Consider the following 21,231-nt stretch of genomic DNA (forward strand, 5'->3'; position numbering starts at 1 on the left):
GGAATTTCCCCGTTCAGGGGTGCAGTAGGATTTGCATCAGTGCTGTTTGCCCGCCCGGCTGAAAGCCTTGCAGGCAGGTTTTTTTTGTCCAAAAACTGGCTACTGAGGTGACAAAGGAAAGGCAGAAGGGAAGGGGAGGAAGAAATAGAGGGGAAATAGAAATCTGGGGGGGCAAAGGGGGAGGAGAGGGGAAGAGAAATACAAGTCAAGGACAAAAAAATGGCTGGGAGAAAGGGAGAAGGAAGAAACAGAGAGAAAAAAGAAATCCAGGGGAAAGATGGGAAAGGGGGAGAAGAAAGAAACAAGGCAGGGGAGAAAGGAAGAAATAGACAAAGGAAGTACAGGGGAAGGAGAAAAGAAAGATGGAGGAGGGAAGGAAGAATTAAAATACTAAAGCAGAGAAACTGGAAGAGAACATGCTGGTGGATGACTGCAGAGAGATTTCAAATCACTCACTGAATGTGCTCTGCAGTGTAAGAAATCCTTCTCTTTCCCTGCATTCCAGACATGCACAGTAATTTTTTTTTTATTTTAAATAGACAAAATAAGCCATCTTGTTATAAAAATACTATACATAGATAATTTGTCCAGATAAATTTGAAATAATGGTTCAAACCACGTTGGTTTTGGCTGCACTGTGGAGAGCAGTGAGTGCAAATGAAACACTGAAAATAAAACACTTATTTTAACAAGCAACACAAGGGCGAGGCTGGTTTTGTCTGAAAGTCATGACTGTGATAAATGATAGTCGGACAACACTGAGTATCCCATGCCAGTTTTAAAGGGCTCTATTATTAAGTGAATAATACACCCCTCATTCTCCAGTATCCTGTGTCCAAGGAGGCTGCTTTGTGCAGAGCACACCCTAAAAGATACAATTTTCCCTCTGTGCTGCTCTTAAACCAAACCCTCTTGTAAAACCCAACTGTTGAGAATCAGAACAAGCAATCAGCTGTTCAGACTGGTGGTGGTGTACTTGAGGAACCTCTTTTACATAATGAAATGGATGTTTTTGTGTCCTGGGAAGGAAAATGTGATTACATTTATATTAGAGGCAAGCCCTGGAATAGGGGAATCCGGCGTCTGATTGAGGGTGTTAAAAGCAAGCACAAGGGTACCTCTCCACTCCACTGTAAGGTCACAACATCTGCCAAATCAGAAATGAAGCGTGGCAGCTTTAACAAGATGTCCATTTGTCCAAGGAGCGTGGAATGCTTAAAGACCTCGGAAAATCCAACAGAGGAGGCCAAAATTTGAGATTGTCAGGATACATTAGATGAGCAGGGCTCCATTAGCATTGTGATATTTTGCAAACATAACAGCAGTGGTATCCAGCAGGGTCTGCAGATTTATTAATGGAAAAAAATTACATCACAGACAAGTATGTGCTGGCACTGAAATTCTGCAGGAAAATGAAAAAAACACTTGTGCAACCAAGGTGATCCTCTCCAGCAAATCAGATCTCCTGGGAAAAGCTTTCAGGTGTGTTGCCACATCTGAGCAGTGTCAAGACAAGGCTCAGGAGACTGGTGGTGTCCATGTGTACTTTGCCTGGATGAAATTCCTTACTGTTATTCTGTCTCTTCAAGTCAGCAGGGTCATTATTTGCATCAGCAGAGCTCTGGCCCTTTGGGAGCCTTGCTTAGCTTTGTCATGTCTAGCCTGCAGTTTGTAGTCACACAGCAAAGCCAGAACTGATTAGTGTCTTCCCAGCTGGTCCAAAAAAGAGATCCATGGGCTTGGGTTGGCCAAGGAGAATACTGTGGGCTTCCAAGACAAGCTTTAGGAGGACTGGAGAAAAAAAATCCCACAACAGCAGCAGCCCTTGATCGCTTTTACCAACAGCAATGTGATGTGGGTTTTTTCTGAAAAAAGCTTATTGGTTGACTTCATCTTGCCAAAACCCCTTAATGAGTTATTGGCCGCCTCAATCACCTTGGCATGCCATGAGAGATAGTTTTCCACTTGTGTATTTTTCACAGGTTACTAAAGATGCCACTTTGGGGAGCTCGAGGTCTCAGCGTTGGATTAGGGTTGAGGAAGAATCAAAAGTGAGTTTTTCAAAGGTTAACCTCGGGGTTGATTTCATTTAGTATTTTCCTGTGTACCCTGGCACACATTAGGACAGCACTAATGAAATAAGCTGATGACACAGTGTTAAAGTGTCACCAAAAAAGGAGAGTAAAGTCATACAAGAGGTTAAGGACTTGAGAAACAAGAGGCCTGAAATCAGGCAGACAGCCTGATTTAGCCAAAGGCTAAATTCATGATCTCACCAACTGTTAATATGGGAAAAGGAGGAAGTTCTGGGGTCACAAACTGCCTATGGGTTGGTTGCGTGCCACCATCACAACAGAAACACCAAAACACTGCATTTAATGTGGAGAGCACTTCAAGAAAGGGTCATTGCACAACCGTCTGCAAGACTTTACCTAAAATGGTGCCACAAGCCTGCTTTTTCTTATTAAAAATAAATCAAACTTGAATAGCTGTGGAGAGAAAAGCTCCTAGGATAAGCAGCAGGAGGACTTTACTGAGATGAGGAGGAGTTGGCTTGTGTGTTCAAAGTGCATCTCTCTTCTATGAAGTCCTTTGGAGATAAGTGGGATGGGGATGACGCTATGTAAAGCTTAAAGCCAAGTCAGCGCAGGAGCATACAGCTAAACAGACCATATATAATTCTAGTGGATACCAGAGATTTCTTGCCAAATTTCTGAACATGCACCCCAAAAAAGCTTGTGAGTGGGTATGTCAAGTCTGTGGTAAGCACTACCCTGAGGGTCCGTCTGCCCTAGCAAGCACTGGGCCAAACACTGCAGGCTTTTCACCCTGCCAGGAAATCTGAGACATGGGTGTCCATCCCAGCTGACACTCAGTGACCCCAGAGAGGTTGTTCTTGTCCCATCGATGCTCCTGCTTGGAGGGCACCAGCCAGCCTTCACCCAGACCATCATGTGCAGGTTCTGTGTGACTGTGCCAGGCAGGGAACTCACCTGCTATGTGCCAGCCATGGCTGAGCTCACTGAGAGCAGCCCATCCCAGGCAAAAGTGGGAGCCTGCTCAAGACAGCCTCTGTGGACCTAATCTAATTAGCAGCAGACACGCCATGGCTCAGTGTTTCAGCAGAGCAAAGTGAAGCCAGCTCCACAGCAGCTGGGCTTGTGGGGAGCCAAACCCATCCCAGGCTGTCTCCCAAAGCCGGATGGTCATGGTCTGTTGTTTGCTCTCTCTGCTCCTATCTGCTATTCCCAGCTTGCCACAGCACTGCTGAGCTCCAAATTTGGCTGCTTCTCCTGTGGCTTCCCCTCTTGATGTGCAAAAAAAAAAAAAAAAAAAGCTGCATTCTAAGAGAGCCCTGTGCTATTTTCAGAAGAAAAGACATCGTGGTCTCTTTCACCTAGTCTAAAAACACCCCTTGTTCCCTACCTCAAGTGCTGTGGATCTAAAACCTATTCCAGGCTGTGGGATGCCTTGCATCCCCTCGGCCTGCGCTCCAGGTGGAATGCAGGCGAGAGATCAAGGTACATATTTAATTTGGGAATACAGCTTCTACATCTGTCCAAAAACATAGTCTGAACTAGTAAATCCTTCAGCCAGACAAAATCGGGCTGGCTTCGGTGCAAACAATGCATTACATCAGCTGGAGCAGCTGAGGAACTAACCCTGCATCACTTTGGGATTAATATATCAAAGCATTCCTGCTGCCGTGGTGCCGGTGTCCTCACGCCACTGACAGCCCGGAGACACGGGAGTGAGGAATCACATGGCCTTGATACAAGTTTCCCTCTGTTTTTCATGTTCATGCTGTGTGGCCTCATCCACTCCCATCCCAAAGGTTGCAGCATTAAGCTGAGCCACATTTTCCAACCAGGCCCTCCAGATTTTCTGAAACGCCAGTTGTTTTGAAATGGGCTAAAACATAGCCACAACACATGGCCTAAAAACAACCAATTGTTTGCAAAAGACCAAGTGCTTGCACTAATTAATCATATTGTTCTGTAAAATGCCATATGAACATGCTTTTGGAAGAGCTTTTGGGAAACCACATCACAGCTAAAACTCCCTCAGCTGGAGCGGAAGAGGGGAAGGAGGTGCTGTTTACTGTCCCCATGGAAATCTATCCAGATTCATCCAAGGCACAAACCAGAGGCAAAGCATCCCTCTTCTCAAGCGCAGAAAGCTGTGCTCTGCTTCAAACCATCATTCATTCTTGTCAGGAAAGAGGTATTTTCCACTCACCTATTCTACAGCAAAGTGAAAAATGGCCAGGCCTGTTCTCAGGGAATGATTCCAACCACTTGACATCAGACAGAAGAGCACCTGTGTGACGTCTTGTGGCTCTGCTTAAGGATCTGAAGCTGTGCATCCCTACCCCACCTCCTGTCACCTCTCCAGTCCCCCACCCACACAGAACAGCAATGAACCAGCCATGGTAGCTAACAATTCCTGGCTTTCCTAAAGCCATGCTGGTGCTAAAGGATTTCACATTCCAGCTGGGATAATCACCAGCAGGGCAGGAAGGCAGGTCATTATAGTTTCCTGAAATAAAGGACTTTGCCTAAACTGGGAAGTGAAAGATGATACTGGTAACAAAACATTAGAGGAAACGGAGATAAAACATCTGCGATTATACAGTGTGTTAGAGCTGATGCATCTGATTCTAAATCATAACACATTTTTCTGGCATCCATAGCATTCCTGGTTTTCCATGCAGAGTGACTGATAAATGGCACATGGGGCTGACTCACCTGCCCAGTGCCTCACTGGGAATCCCAATCCAGTTCATCCATCCCAGACCTGCAGCAGGCACTGTGCTCTACCATTTTCCTGTGAGTTTTTCCTCAGCGTTAATTATCAAGGCACTAAAACCCCTCTGGTCCTTCCCAGAAGGAATCAGCTCCTCTCCTCTCCATCAACAAAAAGCCAAAACAGTCAGGCAACATTGTCAAACTCTCCAGTTTTTTGTTTTCCCTCCCATTGTAGCAACAATTAGAAGAATAATTTTTCCCCCCTCCAAACACAATGAGTTGCTGCAGAACCCTTTTGTTTCAGCTGCTGTAGAAACAGTAAATAAATAAATCAATAGGTAGATAAAGCACAGAATACCCCAAACTGTTCAGAGAGCAAAATATTTTTCATCTAGAAACTACCAATTTCCACAGCCAGCTGAACAAATTGTCAGGCATCATACTGGAAAAATATGTCAAAAATGGGAATAAATTGTCTCTGCCACCAAGTCTCTTCTTTTCCTTCCTCCTGCCTTTCCTATCTGTGCCTTTCCCTAAGGACAGCTACCCAATATATTGGAGGGTTTCCAGCCTTAAGCCATGGATGTCTGGGCACTGTTAGGAGGAGGCACCTCCCCAGGGGCTGACAGGCACCGCCTTTGTTGCTCAACCTCAATTTCTGCAGAGGTTTTCATCCTCTCTGACCTTGGAGCGGTGGTGGCAGAGGGGAAAGGCAGGAAAGACACTTCTCTGCGTGGCCTCTTTTGGAGAAGTTACTAGGTTAAGTTCCCGAAACATCCGGAGCACATCAGTGGTTCAGCTCAACTAATTAGAAATTCCCCAAATAATTTTTAATACCTTTTTCAATTATAAAAGGAGTTGCTCGAGGTAACAGCAGATAATGGTGTCGTCCCCCCCAGGCACCTCTGTTCCTTCCAAGTTTATTGGCAACAGATGACTCATTTCACCTCTGCCCAAGATGACTGCTTGACAACTCTTCCAGCAGCATCTGGCCTTAAACGAGGTTACTCAGGCTCAAACTGATGAAATAATTTCTATTCTTGTGCCTATACAGACCATGCCTGTAACACACAATGCCTGAGACTAAAAACCAATTGAAAACCAGCCAAACATTTAGATGTGACCTGAAAAAGCAAAACTCTGCTGCCATGGAGAGGCAAAATCTGTCATAAAATGCCCTGTGAAGTTTTTTGGGCTAGGCATCCCCAAAGCTGGGTGGGGACTTCAGGGAAACTAAGCTCATATTCACACCCACATGAGCTTTTCAAGTCTGTGTGAGACAGCATTGCTTAAATATTTCTCTTTCCATGCAGAGGCAAAACATTTTCAGTTGCATTTGATACAGCTGCCTCGCAAACAGAGAGAGATGAAGCGCTTCTGGGGGAGATTATTGAGCAACTTTTGGCTGTGAGGGAGCTCCTCTTTAGCCCTTTGCTTGGAAAGGTACCACCTACAGCCATTTTTAGCTTGGTTTCCTAAGGGAACATGTGTGATCACTCTGCCAGTCCCACACTAAAAGCTGAAGCCAGCTGGCCAGTTCCACCAAGTTTTCCTCAGAGGTCAAGGTCTGTCCCAAAAGTGATATCCCCACTGGTAAAAAAGCAGCACATGGGGCTCAGGGTAGACACCAGCTGCACGTGGAAGAGAGTGTTTAAATGCTTTAATGATGTAAAATGCTGCCAAACCTGCACCAGGTCAGATAAGGATGTCTCTTGTTTCACAGAACCATTTCCTCTGTTTCCATGGCCCTCAGGGCTGGCTTTTTCTCTGAAGTCAGGTACCCAGCCTGGAGCCAAAAGTCTCTGCCTGGCAGCTCTCCTGGCAAGGTGGGCTGGACTCTGGAGAGGGATCTCCTGGCCAAGGTCTGCTGAGAAATGAGAACATGAAGTTTGAAGGATCCTCCTGGCCAAGGTCTGCTGAGAAATGAGAACATGAAGTTGGAAGGATCCTCCTGGCCAAGGTCTGCTGAGAAATGAGAACGTGAAGCTTGAGATAAGCAAATTGTTCAATGCAGGCATCTTTACCTGAGCAAGCCACGTACATTTACTTTTCACCCAAGCTGCACTTTGCTTATTAGACATACTGTAAGAACCTCAGCACATACCTCAAGGCTATTTATTGTGACCTGTCAAGTGTAATTTCAGAGGTGAAAACAATCTCACCTGTCTCTTCAAGTGCTAATGCTGTAGGAAAGCCTTTCTTGTGGTTCACACTTGTATTCCTTTTGTAATTTAATGCCACCAGACTTCAAATGTTTATTGTAGTCAGTAGTTATTTTCCCTCCACGGTCTTTTAACACATGCTAATGTTCACCATCACTTATCATCTGGGAGCTATTAATATTAAGTTTGTTTAATGTTTCCAAGCCAATCTCTGGAGTGTTTTAGCAACGTTAATAATTAATACAGGAAGACAAGCATTTTAGAGGCCTGAAGCAGTTCAGGGCAGGCTCACAGTTTTGAGCCAGTGTAAATGATCTGTTCACCATGACAGCTCCACCAATCCTTAAAATAGGCCTTAACTTTTTATCACTGTAACAGTGAGAACCTCAATCTTTTTTTTCCCCCCTTTTTTTTTTCCTTAGCAAAGGCACAACCCTTGCTCCTCTCAAAACAAAAAGATCTTTTAATGCTGCATGGCAGTGGTGACAGACCTTGCCTGTATGATCATCAGTGGAATACCCTGGGTTTTCATTACTTCATCACACACAGAAAAGGAGAAACAGCAAAGACCAGGACACTTCAAGTATTTCCATTCTGTAATTTGACTCCTTAGACATGTTGTGTATGAAAACCACCACACAAACAAGGGATGGCACGTTTAACAGCATAGGTATGGCAAACAGTTTTGAGAACATCGTTTGCTGTGACCTCTGGATTGATCAATTATTTTGAATTTATTTTGCTGACCATGGTTTTGGGTGTTAGTTCTTGAAAAATTAAGAAATGAGAGTGTTTAGGATACAAACTGACCCATCAGTAACAATTTTGTGGTATTCAGGGACCTCAGGGGACCAAAAATGCTGAAGATGAGGACAATTCCAGAGCAGTACAAAGTCTAAGCCTCATTTCAACAGCATGGGAGCTTTGATAGTGATCAGACCTCCTGAGCTGGGCTGCTTGCACAGGGCACACCAGGGACCACATGGAATCCGTGTGGATGAACCCAAGGAGAGGGGGAGAAACAAGCCAGAAGAGAAAAAAGAACTCTTCCCACAGGCAGACAGCAAACAAGTGGCAAAGCTGAGGTTTCAGTCTCTGTGTTCAGCTCAGGGTTGTGCCTTTATTGCCAGACTCTGCTGACTTTTCCACACAACCACTCTTCCTTAAGCAAGGGAGGATTTACAGTGCCCATATCGATGCTTCCTCACAGCAGTCCCAGTCAGGGAGAACCAAGTGCTACACAACCACTGAAAAAGAACCCTCCAGGAGTTTCTAAACTGTCCCACCAAGATCTGTGTGCTTGTGCCTCCTTTAACTCAGAAAAAGGAGGAAGGAGAGGTGTCCTGTTCAAAGTTACGCAGCAGGCAGAGCCAGAAATACAAGATTATTGGAATTACTCTTGAGTGCTTAGCCTAGAAGTTTTATTTTGACCTCCTCTGGAATTCTTGTGCACCACTTCCATGTCAGCTTTTTCTTCACAGTTAAAAATCAAATAAAAAGGCTGAGGTGGAGCGGTGGGGAAAGGTCTATAAGGTGTATTTGATCCACACCACTCCTGTGGCCAGACCCATCCTCCAAATTCTCATGACACAATTACACCAGGTGGCTGTAAAATGAAATGCAGTCCCTAAACCTCAGAAAAACAACCCATGTCCAGTTTTTACCAGTAAAATTTATTTCCAGAGAGGATCCCTTCACTGCACAAGCACAGCAAGGTGTATCCCCAAGTTTGTGCAGAATGCTCCAGGTGCTCTACTCATCCAGTACCAATGCAGCCACAGTCTCTATTTGCCAACCACTGGTCTGATCCTCAGCATCCTGCATATTTTCCCTCAGAAGAAGCAGGCAAGCAGACAGAAAAACCTCTGGCTCCCTGGCACTGCAACAGTGCTTATCAGAAATGTTCACATTCCAGTTGTTTGGAGAGCAAAGAGCAAGAAAAGCTTGGCTGTCCATCCACATTTCTGGCAGGAGACCTCAGTGCATCTCTCATGGACTGGTGTCTGTTTGGCTGTCTGGGCAGCAGCATCCTCGCTGTCTGAAAAGGCAGATGAGCTGTGCCCTCTAGTGGGTCTGGCTCAGCAGGAGCTCAGAGGAGCCTTCCAGGGGAGGCTGTCCCAGCCCACACAAGGGACAGCCTCCCCTGGGCTCTGCAGGCCTCCAGCCAGGCCATGGCACTTATCCCCACCACCTTCTTTGATAAAAGCCCTCCACAAAGGCCTCTGAGATGTGGCATCTGCTGGGGCAGAGGAGGCTGGTATGAAAATAACAGAGCAGCACAAACTGGGAATGAAGTTTCTCTTAGTCCTGACAAAGCCATCCTTTCATAAGCCTTCAAAGCCTCCCAGCCTTTTTTTCCCTGCTAAAAATTGGATGCATAGTTTAGGTGCATGATGGTACCAGAGCCTGTAGGTCCAAACCAGTGGGTAAAATCATTGATGTGGGCAAGGATTCCTTGCTGCAGCAACTCCATCTCAAGGTATCCACACTCAGCCCTTCCAAAATCCTGAAGCATCTTCCTTCCCCCTTGTTGTACCAGTGCAACTTTGCACAGGGTCACAGAGACTTACACTGAAGGGCTGACTAATCCAAAGCCCTAGAAATAGTAATTAAAAAAAAGCTTTAATTCAATTCCTTTGGGAAACAAGTTATAAGAAAGGGGTGGGAGCACATTGAACGGTTTCTGGGCTGGAAATACTGTACTTATTCATAGAGTTGTTAGGAACTGTGTTCAAAGGATCCCCAAATCCAGCACGAGCCTCTGCAGAGCTGATGGGAAGGACCTGGGAAAGGAAACTGTACATGGCTTTTCATCACTGAAATGGGAAGTAATTGAACTGCAGTGCTTAGGCCTCAGAAGTCACAAGACACATTTCTCATTTCAATACTAGCATGATATTGTTTTTAGGCTTTCTTGTAGGACTTCTGCTTTTCCCCCTGTTCCCTATAACCATTAGGACTAGATTTTGTTATGTTTGTTTCATTTCCATATATCTTGCTTGAAGGAAAGACACTGACTATGACAAGAGGAGTGACAGAAACACAGGATTATCGTCATTCAGACGTCTAAATATCAGATCTCCCCATTCTCACACCTGACCCGTTATCTCAATGCAATATAGCATGTGATTTCTCTCTCAAGATACTGAACAAGAGCAGCCTTCTGCAAAACACTGAGCCCCAGCTGCCTGGGGTAACCCTCTGTTACCTTAATTAACAGGCAGTAAAATGCTCAGTTTTTGCTCACTTTGTACCTCCCAAACTCAGGAGCAGCTATTTTGCAGCCGAAGCATTTTGCCAGAGAAGCGGGCACATCTTCTCCCACAAAACACATCCCCTTTGCAATCCCAAACCCGGGATATCTGAGCCTGTACCTGGCACAAGACCAAAGCCAGGTCTAACGTTCAGCAGCAGAAATTGCCATGTTATAAAAACCCAGAGAGCACAGATCCCGTGTGCACCATGACTTCAGCCACACCCAGCCCTCCCTAATCCTCAAACCTTGGGGGAGCCGAGGGGGTTTTACCCCCATTTCCTTGCTAGCTGGGACGCTCTTGGATCCCGAGACATGGACAAAGTCCCACAAACCATTCATCCATCTGTCTGTCCGCCCGTGCGTCCATCCACCCGCCCACCGCCAAAGCGGGGAGGGAAGGACGGAGGCAGGGATGGAGGGTGCGGGAGGACGGCCACGGTGACAACACAACAGCCTCTCACCATCTTGCCTGGCTGCCAGACCTTCGCCCTGGTGGCAGGTCTAAGGTTCACTGAGCTGGGGCCGCCTCTCTCACCTTTGACACCGCTCCCGGAGCCGGCTTTCGCTTTTAGCTGCTCCCAGTACGGAGAGGCTCGGACACGGGGATGGGGCCATCGTCCTGCCACCCCTGACACACGGACTGCAGCCCTGGACACAGGGATGGGGCTGTCATCCTGCCACCCCTGACGCACGGACTGCAGCCCTAGCGGGACAGCGAGGCTTTGGGAAGGTGAAGGCATCCTCTGGAGGACAGCGAGGCCTCGGGAAGGTGAAGACATCCTCCGCTCAGGAATTCCCCACCGGGCAGCCCCAAGCCGCCCTCTCCAAGGCGCCTTTCCCAGGCCAGCTCTGGAAACACTCTCATCTTCTCATCCTCACTCTCATCCTCACTCTCATCCTCACTCTCATCCTCTCATCCTCACTCTCATCCTCTCATCCTCACTCTCATCCTCACGCCCGAGGCACGAAGGGTGGCACGGTCCTCAGTGACTCCTGCCCAAGAAAAGAGGTTTTAGGAAGGCCTCTGCCCTACCCCATCCTCCCAGAGCTGTTGTGAAGGTCTCAGCAGAGCTCTGGGTCTCTCCCACAGCCCAGGGCGGTCCCGTTTATTGCAGCCTTATTTCCCCGCGGGGTTAATGATCCTCATTCCCTTCCCCTTCACTTTGAGGGAGCTGCTTCTTCTGAGATACCATCACTGTGTAAATCTAATATTTACACTTTATGTCTTTGCAGTTGGGATTTTTTCTATCCCCTGGTAACCCTGGCTTCAGTGAACTTTCTGAGTGGCCACTTTCTTATTTAAGCCAGAGCTTAAGCAGGTAAGGAGGAGGCTCCCATAAGCAGAGCAGAGCTTTGAGCTGAATGCTAGAAATTAACTGGGGAGGTAGGTGCATGACAACTATCTTGTGTGTGTGTGTGGGGGGGAAGTTAAGTATCTAAATCTGAAAGAACCTGAAATATTGTGTCTGAAACCTGCAGGGTTAAATACTGCAGACTTCCACAATTAAGTATTGAAGTCCTGTAATTTTTCTGAAGTGCTTAGTAATTTTTGTTCTGATTCACTCTTGCACCCCTTTGCAGAAACTCAGCAAATGGCTTTAATGGTATTAGGACCTAGAAAATCTTAGACACCAGTTAGACATCATTGCATTTAAAGAACATTAATTTACCAGGAAGCTAAACAGAGTTTTAAATAAGTTTTAACTTCTCATTCACTTAATCCCCAAAGGTATGCATGACTTTTTTTTTTTCTTACTGCTTTCCTTTGGAAATAAAAGTCTTATCCCCTGACAACAAATACACCAGGATCCCTCCAGCCCAGGTTAAAGATGCTGAACAAAATTCCCTGGGTGCAGCAATGTTTAATCCTCCTTTAGGAAGTGAGAAATTATTGGTGTTGTGGGTGTTTGGGAACTCACCTTCAAGACAAGTGTAGGATCAAGAAGCCTGCCCCTAATTTGCCCCTATTTGCTGCTAGACACGACTGCCTGGAAATATCAAGCTGTACCTGAAGACTAAATCCACCAGCAGGGTGTTTACAGCTGATTGAAGATAAATTGGTTTATTTTCTCTGACTACACTGGATCTGAGGAGGTTGAGCTTTCCCTGCCCCTCAGCACGGCCTCTTGGCACAAGGAGATGACCTGCACCACCTCAGCTGTTGCTCTCCAAATTGATGACAGTAGATATCTGGATGCTTTTCCCATAGTCCCTTATCCAGCAAGTGCAGGGTTTTACTCTGTACTCTCCTTTTCCAACAAAAAAAAGAAGGCAAAGGCCCTACAATTTCCCCTTAAATCCCATTTTCCACTGAATCAGAACAAAGTCGCTTGTTTTGCTTCCTTACCGTCCTCCTCAGGTGGGAAGGGAGACTCACCCTCTGACTCTTAACATGGGGAAAAGAATTGTCTCAAGTGAACTTTGGCAAAACTCATTGCAGTAAATCTCAAGTGAGTTTTGTTCCATCAACCCATCTTTCTCAGGTTGGACAGAGAGCAGCAGAGGGAAATGATGAGGAGCTGTGTTTAGTATAGACAACCTTGGGTAGTTTTCAAGCAGTTTCCTGTTTCCTTAGAGAGTTTGATGGCTTATCACTGACAATAACTGCCCAGAATGGATGGCAGTTTTGTTCCCAGCCTACAAAGAGCCTCCTGTATGTAATCAATACCCTAAGGAGGACATTCATGCTGTGCCACAGGGCTTATCTTTTTCCTGCTTGAAAAATAAGACTAACTAGCTGTTCTGCACAACCTGTGATCCTGCTCTTCATCACAGGGCTGCATGAGTTGAGGGAGATGATGTTACTTGTGTTTTTTAAGGGGATTAAAGCCCGTCTCACCCAGCAGAAAAACTACTTGGATCTAAAGATACAGACCTGGGTTCAGCCAAGGAACACTCTTAATGACAGCCTTGATGAAGAACTAAAGATCTGGAGCCTGCCAGATTGCAGAGGGAGGAGAGGCAAAATACAGGAGCCACGTGGGATGAGCAGCTCGCAGGAACAAGGGGCTTTTGTCAGGGACAGGGAGCTGCAGGGACAGGGAGCTCCACTGCTGCTGCTGCTGCTGTAGGTGTCTTTGTAAAGGTTCTTCTTGCTTCTACAGCCAAATCCCTGAGGCCCAGGTAGGAATTGCACCAATTCTTCATCCTAAGTCTTGCAGATCCCTGCAGGGCTTTCTTCCATATGGAGGGAAGGCTCCCACTCCAGCAGAGCTCACCCTGGCACCCTGCTCAGCCCAACACCCCGTGAACTTCCCTCTCTCCTTCATAACTGCCCACATGAGCCGAGTATTTTTGGAGGAGGAGCCCTGTGAGGAGGAACCAGGACAAAGCAGGGCAAAGTGTTGTTTGCTGCCTGCACTGGCAGTTCCCACCCAGCAGCGGGGCAGTGGCACTTCCCTGACCCAGGGCTGGGCGGAGGGGACACAGGTGTCCCCCAGGAGGTCCCACTGCTCAGGGTACAGCCAAGGCTCTGCAGCAGCTCTCTTCCAGCCAGGTTTGAGGCAATCCCTGTTACTGGGTCTGTGTTCCCCTGCCATCCCTGGGCGCAGCAGGGCAGTCTGTCACACTCTGGGGTGACATGGGGGTGGCACTCCAGGGCTGGGTTTGTCTGGGGTCTTTACCCAGGCTGCAGGAGCATTTGTCACCTGCTTCATGTGCTGCTGCTCCTCAAGGGTGCTCGGGCCAGGGCCTCTCACTCCTGAGGGTCTCCTGATGGAACTCCTAGCCAGGATAAATGAGGGACATCAGCCCAAGCTCTTCCCGGGGCTCTGGGGAAGGAGGTGTCCTGGAGAGCAAGGCACAGCCAGAAGGGATTTCCCTCTGCCGGGAAATTCCTCCGGCCCCTCCCGTTAAGGAGATGAACCGATCTCCTCGATCTCCTCGCCTACATCCAAGGAGGCTTCTGGCATCGAGTTCCTTCCTAAACATCTCCACCTCCTGGTCATAGCTGACAGTGGCAGATGCTTTGATGCATTAAATGTGCAGCTTATTATATTAATAATTTTATTTTATTCCAGCCTCTTTTGGAGTTAAGCCCCACCTGCCCAGCTGCTGCAGGAGGCTCAGCTGATCCTGGGGTCACTGGCAGATGCCCATTGAGCAGAGCTGGTTTCCTTGCAGGGCATGGCACAGACAGTGACACTGGGCACCTCCCCAGAGGGGCCTCGTCCCTCCTACATGTACAAGGTGGTCCTGCTGGGCAGCATGTCCGTGGGCAAGTCAAGCCTGGCCTACAGATACGTGAAGAGCGACTTCAGGGAGCTGCTGCCAACCGTGGGATGTGAGTGAGGGGCTCCAGCAGCTCGTGGCTCTGGACAAGAGACCAGGCCTGGCGCATTTCCCTGCAGCAGGGTGGGCTGCAGGAGAGCTGCTTGGTCCATTTGCAGTAGCACAGACCCACTTTGGAGCATGGTGCAGATTTGCCCAAAAGGCAGAACCTCCCCCTTCACACCTCTGCATTTTCAGCCCATTTCCAGTGCCAGGCCACAAGCAAAGCCACATCCACATTGCACAGCTCTGGCTTTGTGCTGCTTTGTAGAGGCAGGTGAGCAGCAGAATGGTGAGTAAACTGTGCAGCCCATCTGCTCCTTCCCAGCTATTCAGGCACCCCAGGAGGGTCTCTTAGAAAGGTTTGCATTAAAGATCACCTAGTGTCAATTCCCGCTGCCTGGGTCCTGCAGCTCCTAGACATTACATATATCCATTTTATGAGATGCACCTGGGTTTTGCCTTAAGAACCACAGCAGGTACAGAGGCTTTGATCCCACCTGCAACTGAAGAGCCAGCTGGTGGAGCAGAGCAAAGTGGAGCTTCTCCTCTTGTCCCTCTGCTTGTGGACCAGCCATCTGCTCCCTGAAGGAAAGGATGGAGGCCCCCCTCCAGCAGGAGCCCTTTCCATGGATATTCCCATTCACAGCTCTGACTCACCAGCAAGGTGGAGCTGTCTCTGCCTGGGGGCTATTCTGCAAAGCTCAGAGTTATCCAGCATCAAACCTGGTGTCATCCCCCCAGATCTGCTGCCAGGAAGGGCCACCTCAGCCCAGTGCCAGTGATCACAAGAAGTTCCCCCTGGATTCTGTGCATTAGAGCATCATTAATGACCTTCAGGATGTGTTTGGCCTCGGGGCAGGGGGTCTGAGCTCCCTGCTCTTGCTCCAAGTGAACACACACCCTGCATCTTGCCTGCAGGCTCCTTCTTCACAAAGATACTCAGCCTGGAGGAGGCCACTGTCAAGTTTGAGATCTGGGACACAGCTGGCCAGGAGAAGTACCAGAGTGTCTGTCACCTCTACTACCGGGATGCCCACGCTGCCCTCCTCGTTTATGACATTGCTAACAAGGTAAGGCTCTGGCAGGACCTGCCACCACTCAGGGGTGGTTTCTGCTGCCATGAATCCCATTCAAGGGTATCCCTCAATCAGAACCTCCCCACCCTCTCTGGTTTGGTGCCACCCAGCTGGCTTCGCCTGAGACAAAGGGATGGGATTAAATCAAAACCTGATCACTGGGTGGTTTTGTCTCCATCTCTCCAGCAAACATTCAGCAGAGCAAAGCTGTGGCTGGAGGAGCTGGAGAAGAAATTCCTTCCTGATGAAATTGTGATTGCTCTGGTGGGCAACAAGACTGACCTTGCTGCTGAGCGAGAGGTCACCACTGAGGTGAGTGCCTGGGTTTCCCTCATCACCCTGCACACAAAGCACTGGGATACATCCAAGAAAAATTTCCAAGGAAATTCAACATTTTAAGAGGTTTTCAGACACCTTTGAAGTCCCTGTACATGAAATCCACCGTAAAACTGAACGAGCAGCCCCAGAGGGGGCAGGGGAATAACTCTGCTTGTTTCTCTTAGGAGGGGGAAGACTTTGCACGAACAAAAGGACTCCTGTTCATGGAGACCTCTGCGAAATCCAACCACCAAGTAAATGATCTTTTCATGGCCATAGGTGAGTCATGGGATGGCTCCAGGTGAGAGCAGAGGCAGGTGAACCTGCCCAGCCCCTAAAAGGCTCAGCCCCTTGTCACTGAGATGTTCCTCCCAGCCAGTCCAGCTTGCGCCACCCCTCAAGGCAGAAGGACAGACAGAGCCACCCCGAGATATTCCAGTGTCAGACAGGGCTTCCAGGCCTTCTCCCAGAGCCACAGTTGTATTTTGCACTGGTATCCAGTCTGGTAGTGCAACGGTGTCCCCAGCTCAGCTGTTCAGGGAGCTGTGGGGTGGTGCCCTGGGGTGGGACATGGGGTGGCCACTGCATCCCAACCACTGGCAGGAGAAAGGAGCCCTTCTTTGCCTTGTGTTTCCTCCTAGTCCAGGAGCTCCTGAGGAGGGAAAAAGAGAAGGCATCCAAGCCATCCCCACATGGGAAGGTGACTGTGGACCTGAGGGCAAGCAGCACGAGCACGGGGTGCTGCCGGAGCTGAGGATGTGACACTCTGCACTCAGCAGGGCTGGACCCCACCTCCTTCGGGGACAGTGACAAAGCAGGGGTGCTCAGAGCTGCAGGGACAGCTCAGCCTGGCCACCCTCCCTCTCACAGCCTGTTCAGAGCCCATCCTGGGTACACGGGGCCTCTTCACCCCTTTAGCTCCATCTTCAGCTGGGAGATAAAGCACAGGGATTTCTTCCTCCAGTCTCCCATTTCCAGAGAAAAGCACAAGCTGCCAGGAGCACTGCCACCAACCCTGACTGGTGACGTGCCCCCACCCCCAGCTGTCACCTCTCCCTTTCCTTTCCCTCTGAAAAGGGAGGGTTTAATTTCCCAAAGCAAAGATCCCGGTGGTTTTACACCCAGGCTGCAAATAAAGAGAATATTGCCCTGAAGGTGTATTTTTTTGCCCCCCTGTACTGCATGTCAGCCTGTAGGGAACCACATGAAGCCTGGGGGTGGCAGGGACCAGAGCCAGTGCTCTCCTCACCCCATCCACCCCATTACAGGGGTCACAGCTCATCCTTGGGGGCAATCACCGAGCCAGAAGGGGGCCAAAGCCAACGTGTGGTGTCACAGTGCCCTGTGCCTTGCTGGGCCTCCCCTTTACACAATTTTGAGCCCACTCGGCTGGAAGAGAAGAAAAAACCACCTGTGCTCTCTCCAGAGGCAGCAGCACTCACCCTGTCTGCAGGGCAGTGATCTCTGAGGTTTTGGGGCATGGCAGTGTGGTGGACAGAGCATCACATTCTCCCCAGGAGTTTCTGACCCCACTCCCCAAAAATGGGGTGGCTGTTTCTGTCCCCAGCTCATGGAAATGAAGGTGGTGGGGACACCCCTGGGAGCTGGCTGTGGGACCCCGGGGGATACCCCTGGGAAAGGGGTACCTATGAGCTTATTTTTAGGGTGTTTGTTGGGGAGTGAGGGGATAAATGTGAGAGGGAAGGGCTGTCCCACTGTCACAGAAACCCACGGCGAGCGTGCAGGTGTGGGGCCCACGCTGCGGATTGGAACAGAGAGGCTGGGACACGGGGCTGAGAGGAGAAAGGAGAAGGGATTTTATTGTCAGCGGCAGCTCAGGGGCTCAGCTGCAGCCGGGGGGCACGGGGGGCTGCACAGCCTCGCTGGCCGCCCCCAGCCTGGGCCTGCCGCCTCCCGAAGCGCCCCACCGGCCGGATCCCGCGGCCCGTGTACCACGAGGGGTCGATGTCCGGGTCTGCCAGGGGAAAACAGAGAGCCCGTCAGGGCTTGGGTGGCCGGGAAGGGGATGGGGCAGGATGGGAGCACCAGGGGAGCAGGGAAAGGGGAGGATGAGGAGAAACGCTGTCGCAAAGGCTGTTTGAAAGCAGACCTCTGCTCCAGCAGCTCCTCACCCCCCAAGTGCAGCTGAGCAGAGGGGGCTGGAGGCAGGGGGTGAGTCCCTTACTCATGTTCTCCTTACTCCTGATTTCCATGGAGCGCTCACGGACGCGGCCGTGGCTGGCGGGCAGGGTCAGGCAGACAAGCAGCAGCCACAGGAGGCAGGCGACCCCCAGCTTCATCCCCAGCACTTTCAGGCCGCTGTGACTTGGCTGTGAAGTCTCCTGAGCCCTGCTGAGGACTCTGGTGTGACTGCAGGGGAGAAGGGATTTGGCTGTTGATGTGTGTCCCCGTCACAGCATCCCTGGGCCAGCAGCAAAGGGCTTGGGGACAGCAACAGAGCAAAGCCAGGGGGTTTGCTGGGGCTGACACCTCTGGGGAAAATAGCACCTCCAAACACGAGCTGCACAAACTTCATGGTCGTTGAAGTAGCTTTTGGTCCTAGTCTAGTGCCTTAGGACAGGCCTGATTTTCTCTGAGACCCTCAATAAACCTGTTGGACCCCAGAGCCCAAGGGATCAGGTCCACCACTGAAATGCAGGGCTTGCTGCAGAGCCACGGATGGATGGATGATGGATGGATGGATGGATGGATGAATTGATGGATGATGGATGGATGGATGGATGGATGGATGATGGATGATGGATGGATGGATGGATGGATGGATGGATGATGGATGGATGGATGGATGGATGGATGGATGGATGGATGGATGGATGGATGATGGATGGATGGATGATGGATGGATGGATGGATGGATGGATGGATGGATGGATGGATGATGGATGGATGGATGGATGGATGGATGGATGGATGGATGGATGGATGGATGGATGGATGATCACCTCTGCACCCTTGGCACCCACCCGTGGCCGCAGCTGCTGAAATGACAGCCTGGGAACACCCTGTGCCACACTTCACGGCACTGAGGCGCTGAGCAGGGGCGGGCTGAGTGCTGGGCTGGGTCTCTGCAGCCACCCAAAGCAGGGAGCAGGGAGGGGAGCCAAGCAGAGGAGCTGGGCGAGGCAGGACACGGCGAGGCAGGACACGGCAGCAGCTCCATTTCCAGCGACTTTCGCGAAGGAGAAGTGCTGAGCAGGAGACACACCGGGCTGCCGGGAGCTCAGGTGTGCTGCGACCACCAACTTTTGGACACCCCCCCAGCCCCACCTCACCATCCCCACCAGCCGGCTGGCCAGACAGACAGACAGACGGACAGACGGACGGAGGCGAAGCAGTGCTGGGGAATTCCCAGCAGCAGAGCATCCCGGCAGGGAGAAGAAGCGGCGGGGCCGCACTTACCGGGCGGGCGGGCAGAGGCGGCGGCTCCGTCCCGCTGAGCCCGGCGCGCTGTGCGAGCGGAGTCCCCCTCCTCCGGCGGCCGCTTTTATGGCCGGATTGGTGCTGATGTCAGAGGCGAACCCCGGCGGGCACCGAGCCGGGGCATCTCCCCTCCCCGCTGTCCCCTCTCATCAAATCAGCACCGGGGTTTTCATGAGTCAGAAGGGACCCGCGTTTTAGCTGACGCTGTCTGAGGGAGGCACTTTGGGATGTGGGAATCGCGGGGTTATTTCGGACAACGGGAAGTTTTTTGCTCCTTCTCCCACCCGGCTGCCCCGGGCGCTGGAGGGAGCGGCGTAACCACCGCTGGGTTTGCACCGGTACCGCCACCCCTTCCCTGCCGCTCACCCCAAAAAAACTGCTCCAGGGAAAGCAGAACACTAAATACAGAGTCCAGAGGAAGGCAATGTGCCAGGCACACGGGCTGGCAGGAAAGGGCTTGTTCTCTGGGCATGAGGGATCCAAATCCCCACCCCCGCCCCCCAACTCCCATTTAAAATGGATTTTAAAATGTTCTGATGTTTATTCTGCTGGATGTGACACTGAAGGAGCCAGCTTGGGGCTCCAGCGTGAGGGGCAGTTGTTTCCAAACAGACAAAAGTGGGACTGGAGACATCCCAAAACGGGGACACCTCTGTGCTGGCAGGACTGCGAAGACACCGTCACCAGTGGGGTGTGGGCAGGGGCAGGTCTCTGTCTGCCACCCCCTGTGGGGTGGCTTTGCCCTGGGACAGAGCAGTGGCAGAGGTGGCAGGAGCAGCATGGGACACAGGGATTGCCACAGATGTGCAGCAAAGCAGGGGAAGGGCTGAAGAGAGGAGAACCTGCCCCAGCTTGGGCTTCAGCCAGGGAAATCCCCACCCTGGGCTCAGCAGGCCCCTCTCCACCCCAGGGCTGCTGCTAATATTTAATACAGATTTAAAGCAATCCCTTCATTGTGGAAATCCAGGGCATCCCTCTGGCTGCCCTGGCAGGGGTCAGGAACCCCCCTGGACAGAGCCCCCAGAGACACTGTCTGTGATCTCTGTCCACGGAGAGGAGTTTTCAATCTTACAGGATGAATTACAAGCTCTGAGTGTTTGATATAAATAATAATTAAGTGTGGCACGGGTGCAAAAGTAAAATTTTAGGTTTCTAGATTAGGGGTTCAGAGGGGACAAGATGGAGGAAATTGGGTGTGTCTTGTCCTTTTTCTCCTTCTTCATGCCCTCCATGTTTCACTGTGGTGTTGGCATTTTTCTGTTGGTTCAGGCTGGGGACACACTGTCCAACGTAGGTGACAGATATTGGCACGTTATTGTAAATCCAGCACAGGTAGTTTGTGGTATTTAATGTTTGTACCATCCCACTGAGGGCAGAGCCCCACACGCTGCCCTGCAGGACAGAGCTGCGGCAGGGCAGCAGAACATGTTAGAGATAAACAGAATAAACACCCTTGAAACAGCACAGATGAATTATGGCTTCTGCTTTGGCAACGAAGCAAAAAGAAAAGGACTTTCTACAATCTCAAAATCATCAATACCACAGATTCAGACACTTCATTCTGTGGGCTTGTGTTTCTTGTGGCTTTGGCTGCCAGACTGGGTTCAGGGTTTCCATGCACGTTGGAGCTGTGCCCTCCTCAGCAGCAGCCTGGGCATCTTCTCTGCCCGCTGGGCACCAGTGACCCACACCATCACACCTGTGGCCAGGTGGCCAGTGTCTGGCCAGCCATGTGGCCATCCTGATGTGCACCAGCTGCCCCCACTTGCCTTCAGCTGCTGGTTCAGCTCCTGCCTGCTCCACCTGGCCAGCTTTAAAGCAAGGAGTGCACAGGATGGTTAAAGAAATGGATGGGCACAGAGCTGCTGGGGCAAGTCCAGAAGAGGCCATGAAGGTGTTCTGAGGGCTGGAGCCAGGCTGGGAGTGCTGGGGGTGCTCAGCTGGAGGAGAGAAGGCTC

At 50.3% G+C, this 21,231-nt stretch overlaps 2 protein-coding genes across 6 annotated transcripts; one reads left to right on the forward strand and one right to left on the reverse strand.

Moving 5' to 3' along the window:
* Positions 1–10,822: 10,822 nt before the first annotated feature.
* RAB17 (RAB17, member RAS oncogene family) lies at positions 10,823–16,986 on the forward strand. 4 transcript variants are annotated; one of them, XM_072931898.1, is made up of 8 exons: positions 10,823–10,935; positions 11,400–11,485; positions 12,986–13,289; positions 14,289–14,448; positions 15,357–15,508; positions 15,701–15,826; positions 16,018–16,111; positions 16,479–16,986. In XM_072931898.1, exons 4-8 carry the CDS (start codon positions 14,292–14,294, stop codon positions 16,592–16,594), a joined length of 645 nt encoding a protein of 214 aa, XP_072787999.1. In that variant the 5' UTR covers positions 10,823–10,935; positions 11,400–11,485; positions 12,986–13,289; positions 14,289–14,291; the 3' UTR covers positions 16,595–16,986. The 4 variants fall into 4 exon arrangements, with proteins under 4 accessions (XP_072787999.1, XP_072787998.1, XP_072788000.1 ...); XM_072931897.1 differs by lacking the exon at positions 12,986–13,289 and having other exon boundaries at positions 14,186–14,448; XM_072931899.1 differs by lacking the exon at positions 12,986–13,289 and having other exon boundaries at positions 16,474–16,986.
* A 640-nt stretch (positions 16,987–17,626) lies between these two features.
* PRLH (prolactin releasing hormone) lies at positions 17,627–19,463 on the reverse strand. 2 transcript variants are annotated; one of them, XM_072931900.1, is made up of 3 exons: positions 19,253–19,463; positions 18,033–18,202; positions 17,627–17,807 (listed from the first exon to the last, which is right to left on the reverse strand). In XM_072931900.1, exons 2-3 carry the CDS (start codon positions 18,130–18,132, stop codon positions 17,668–17,670), a joined length of 240 nt encoding a protein of 79 aa, XP_072788001.1. In that variant the 5' UTR covers positions 18,133–18,202; positions 19,253–19,463; the 3' UTR covers positions 17,627–17,667. The 2 variants fall into 2 exon arrangements, with proteins under 2 accessions (XP_072788001.1, XP_030134307.4); XM_030278447.4 differs by having other exon boundaries at positions 18,018–18,202.
* Positions 19,464–21,231: the final 1,768 nt, after the last annotated feature.

Source organism: Taeniopygia guttata, chromosome 7, assembly GCF_048771995.1.
Source record: "Taeniopygia guttata chromosome 7, bTaeGut7.mat, whole genome shotgun sequence".
Lineage (NCBI taxonomy): Eukaryota > Metazoa > Chordata > Aves > Passeriformes > Estrildidae > Taeniopygia > Taeniopygia guttata.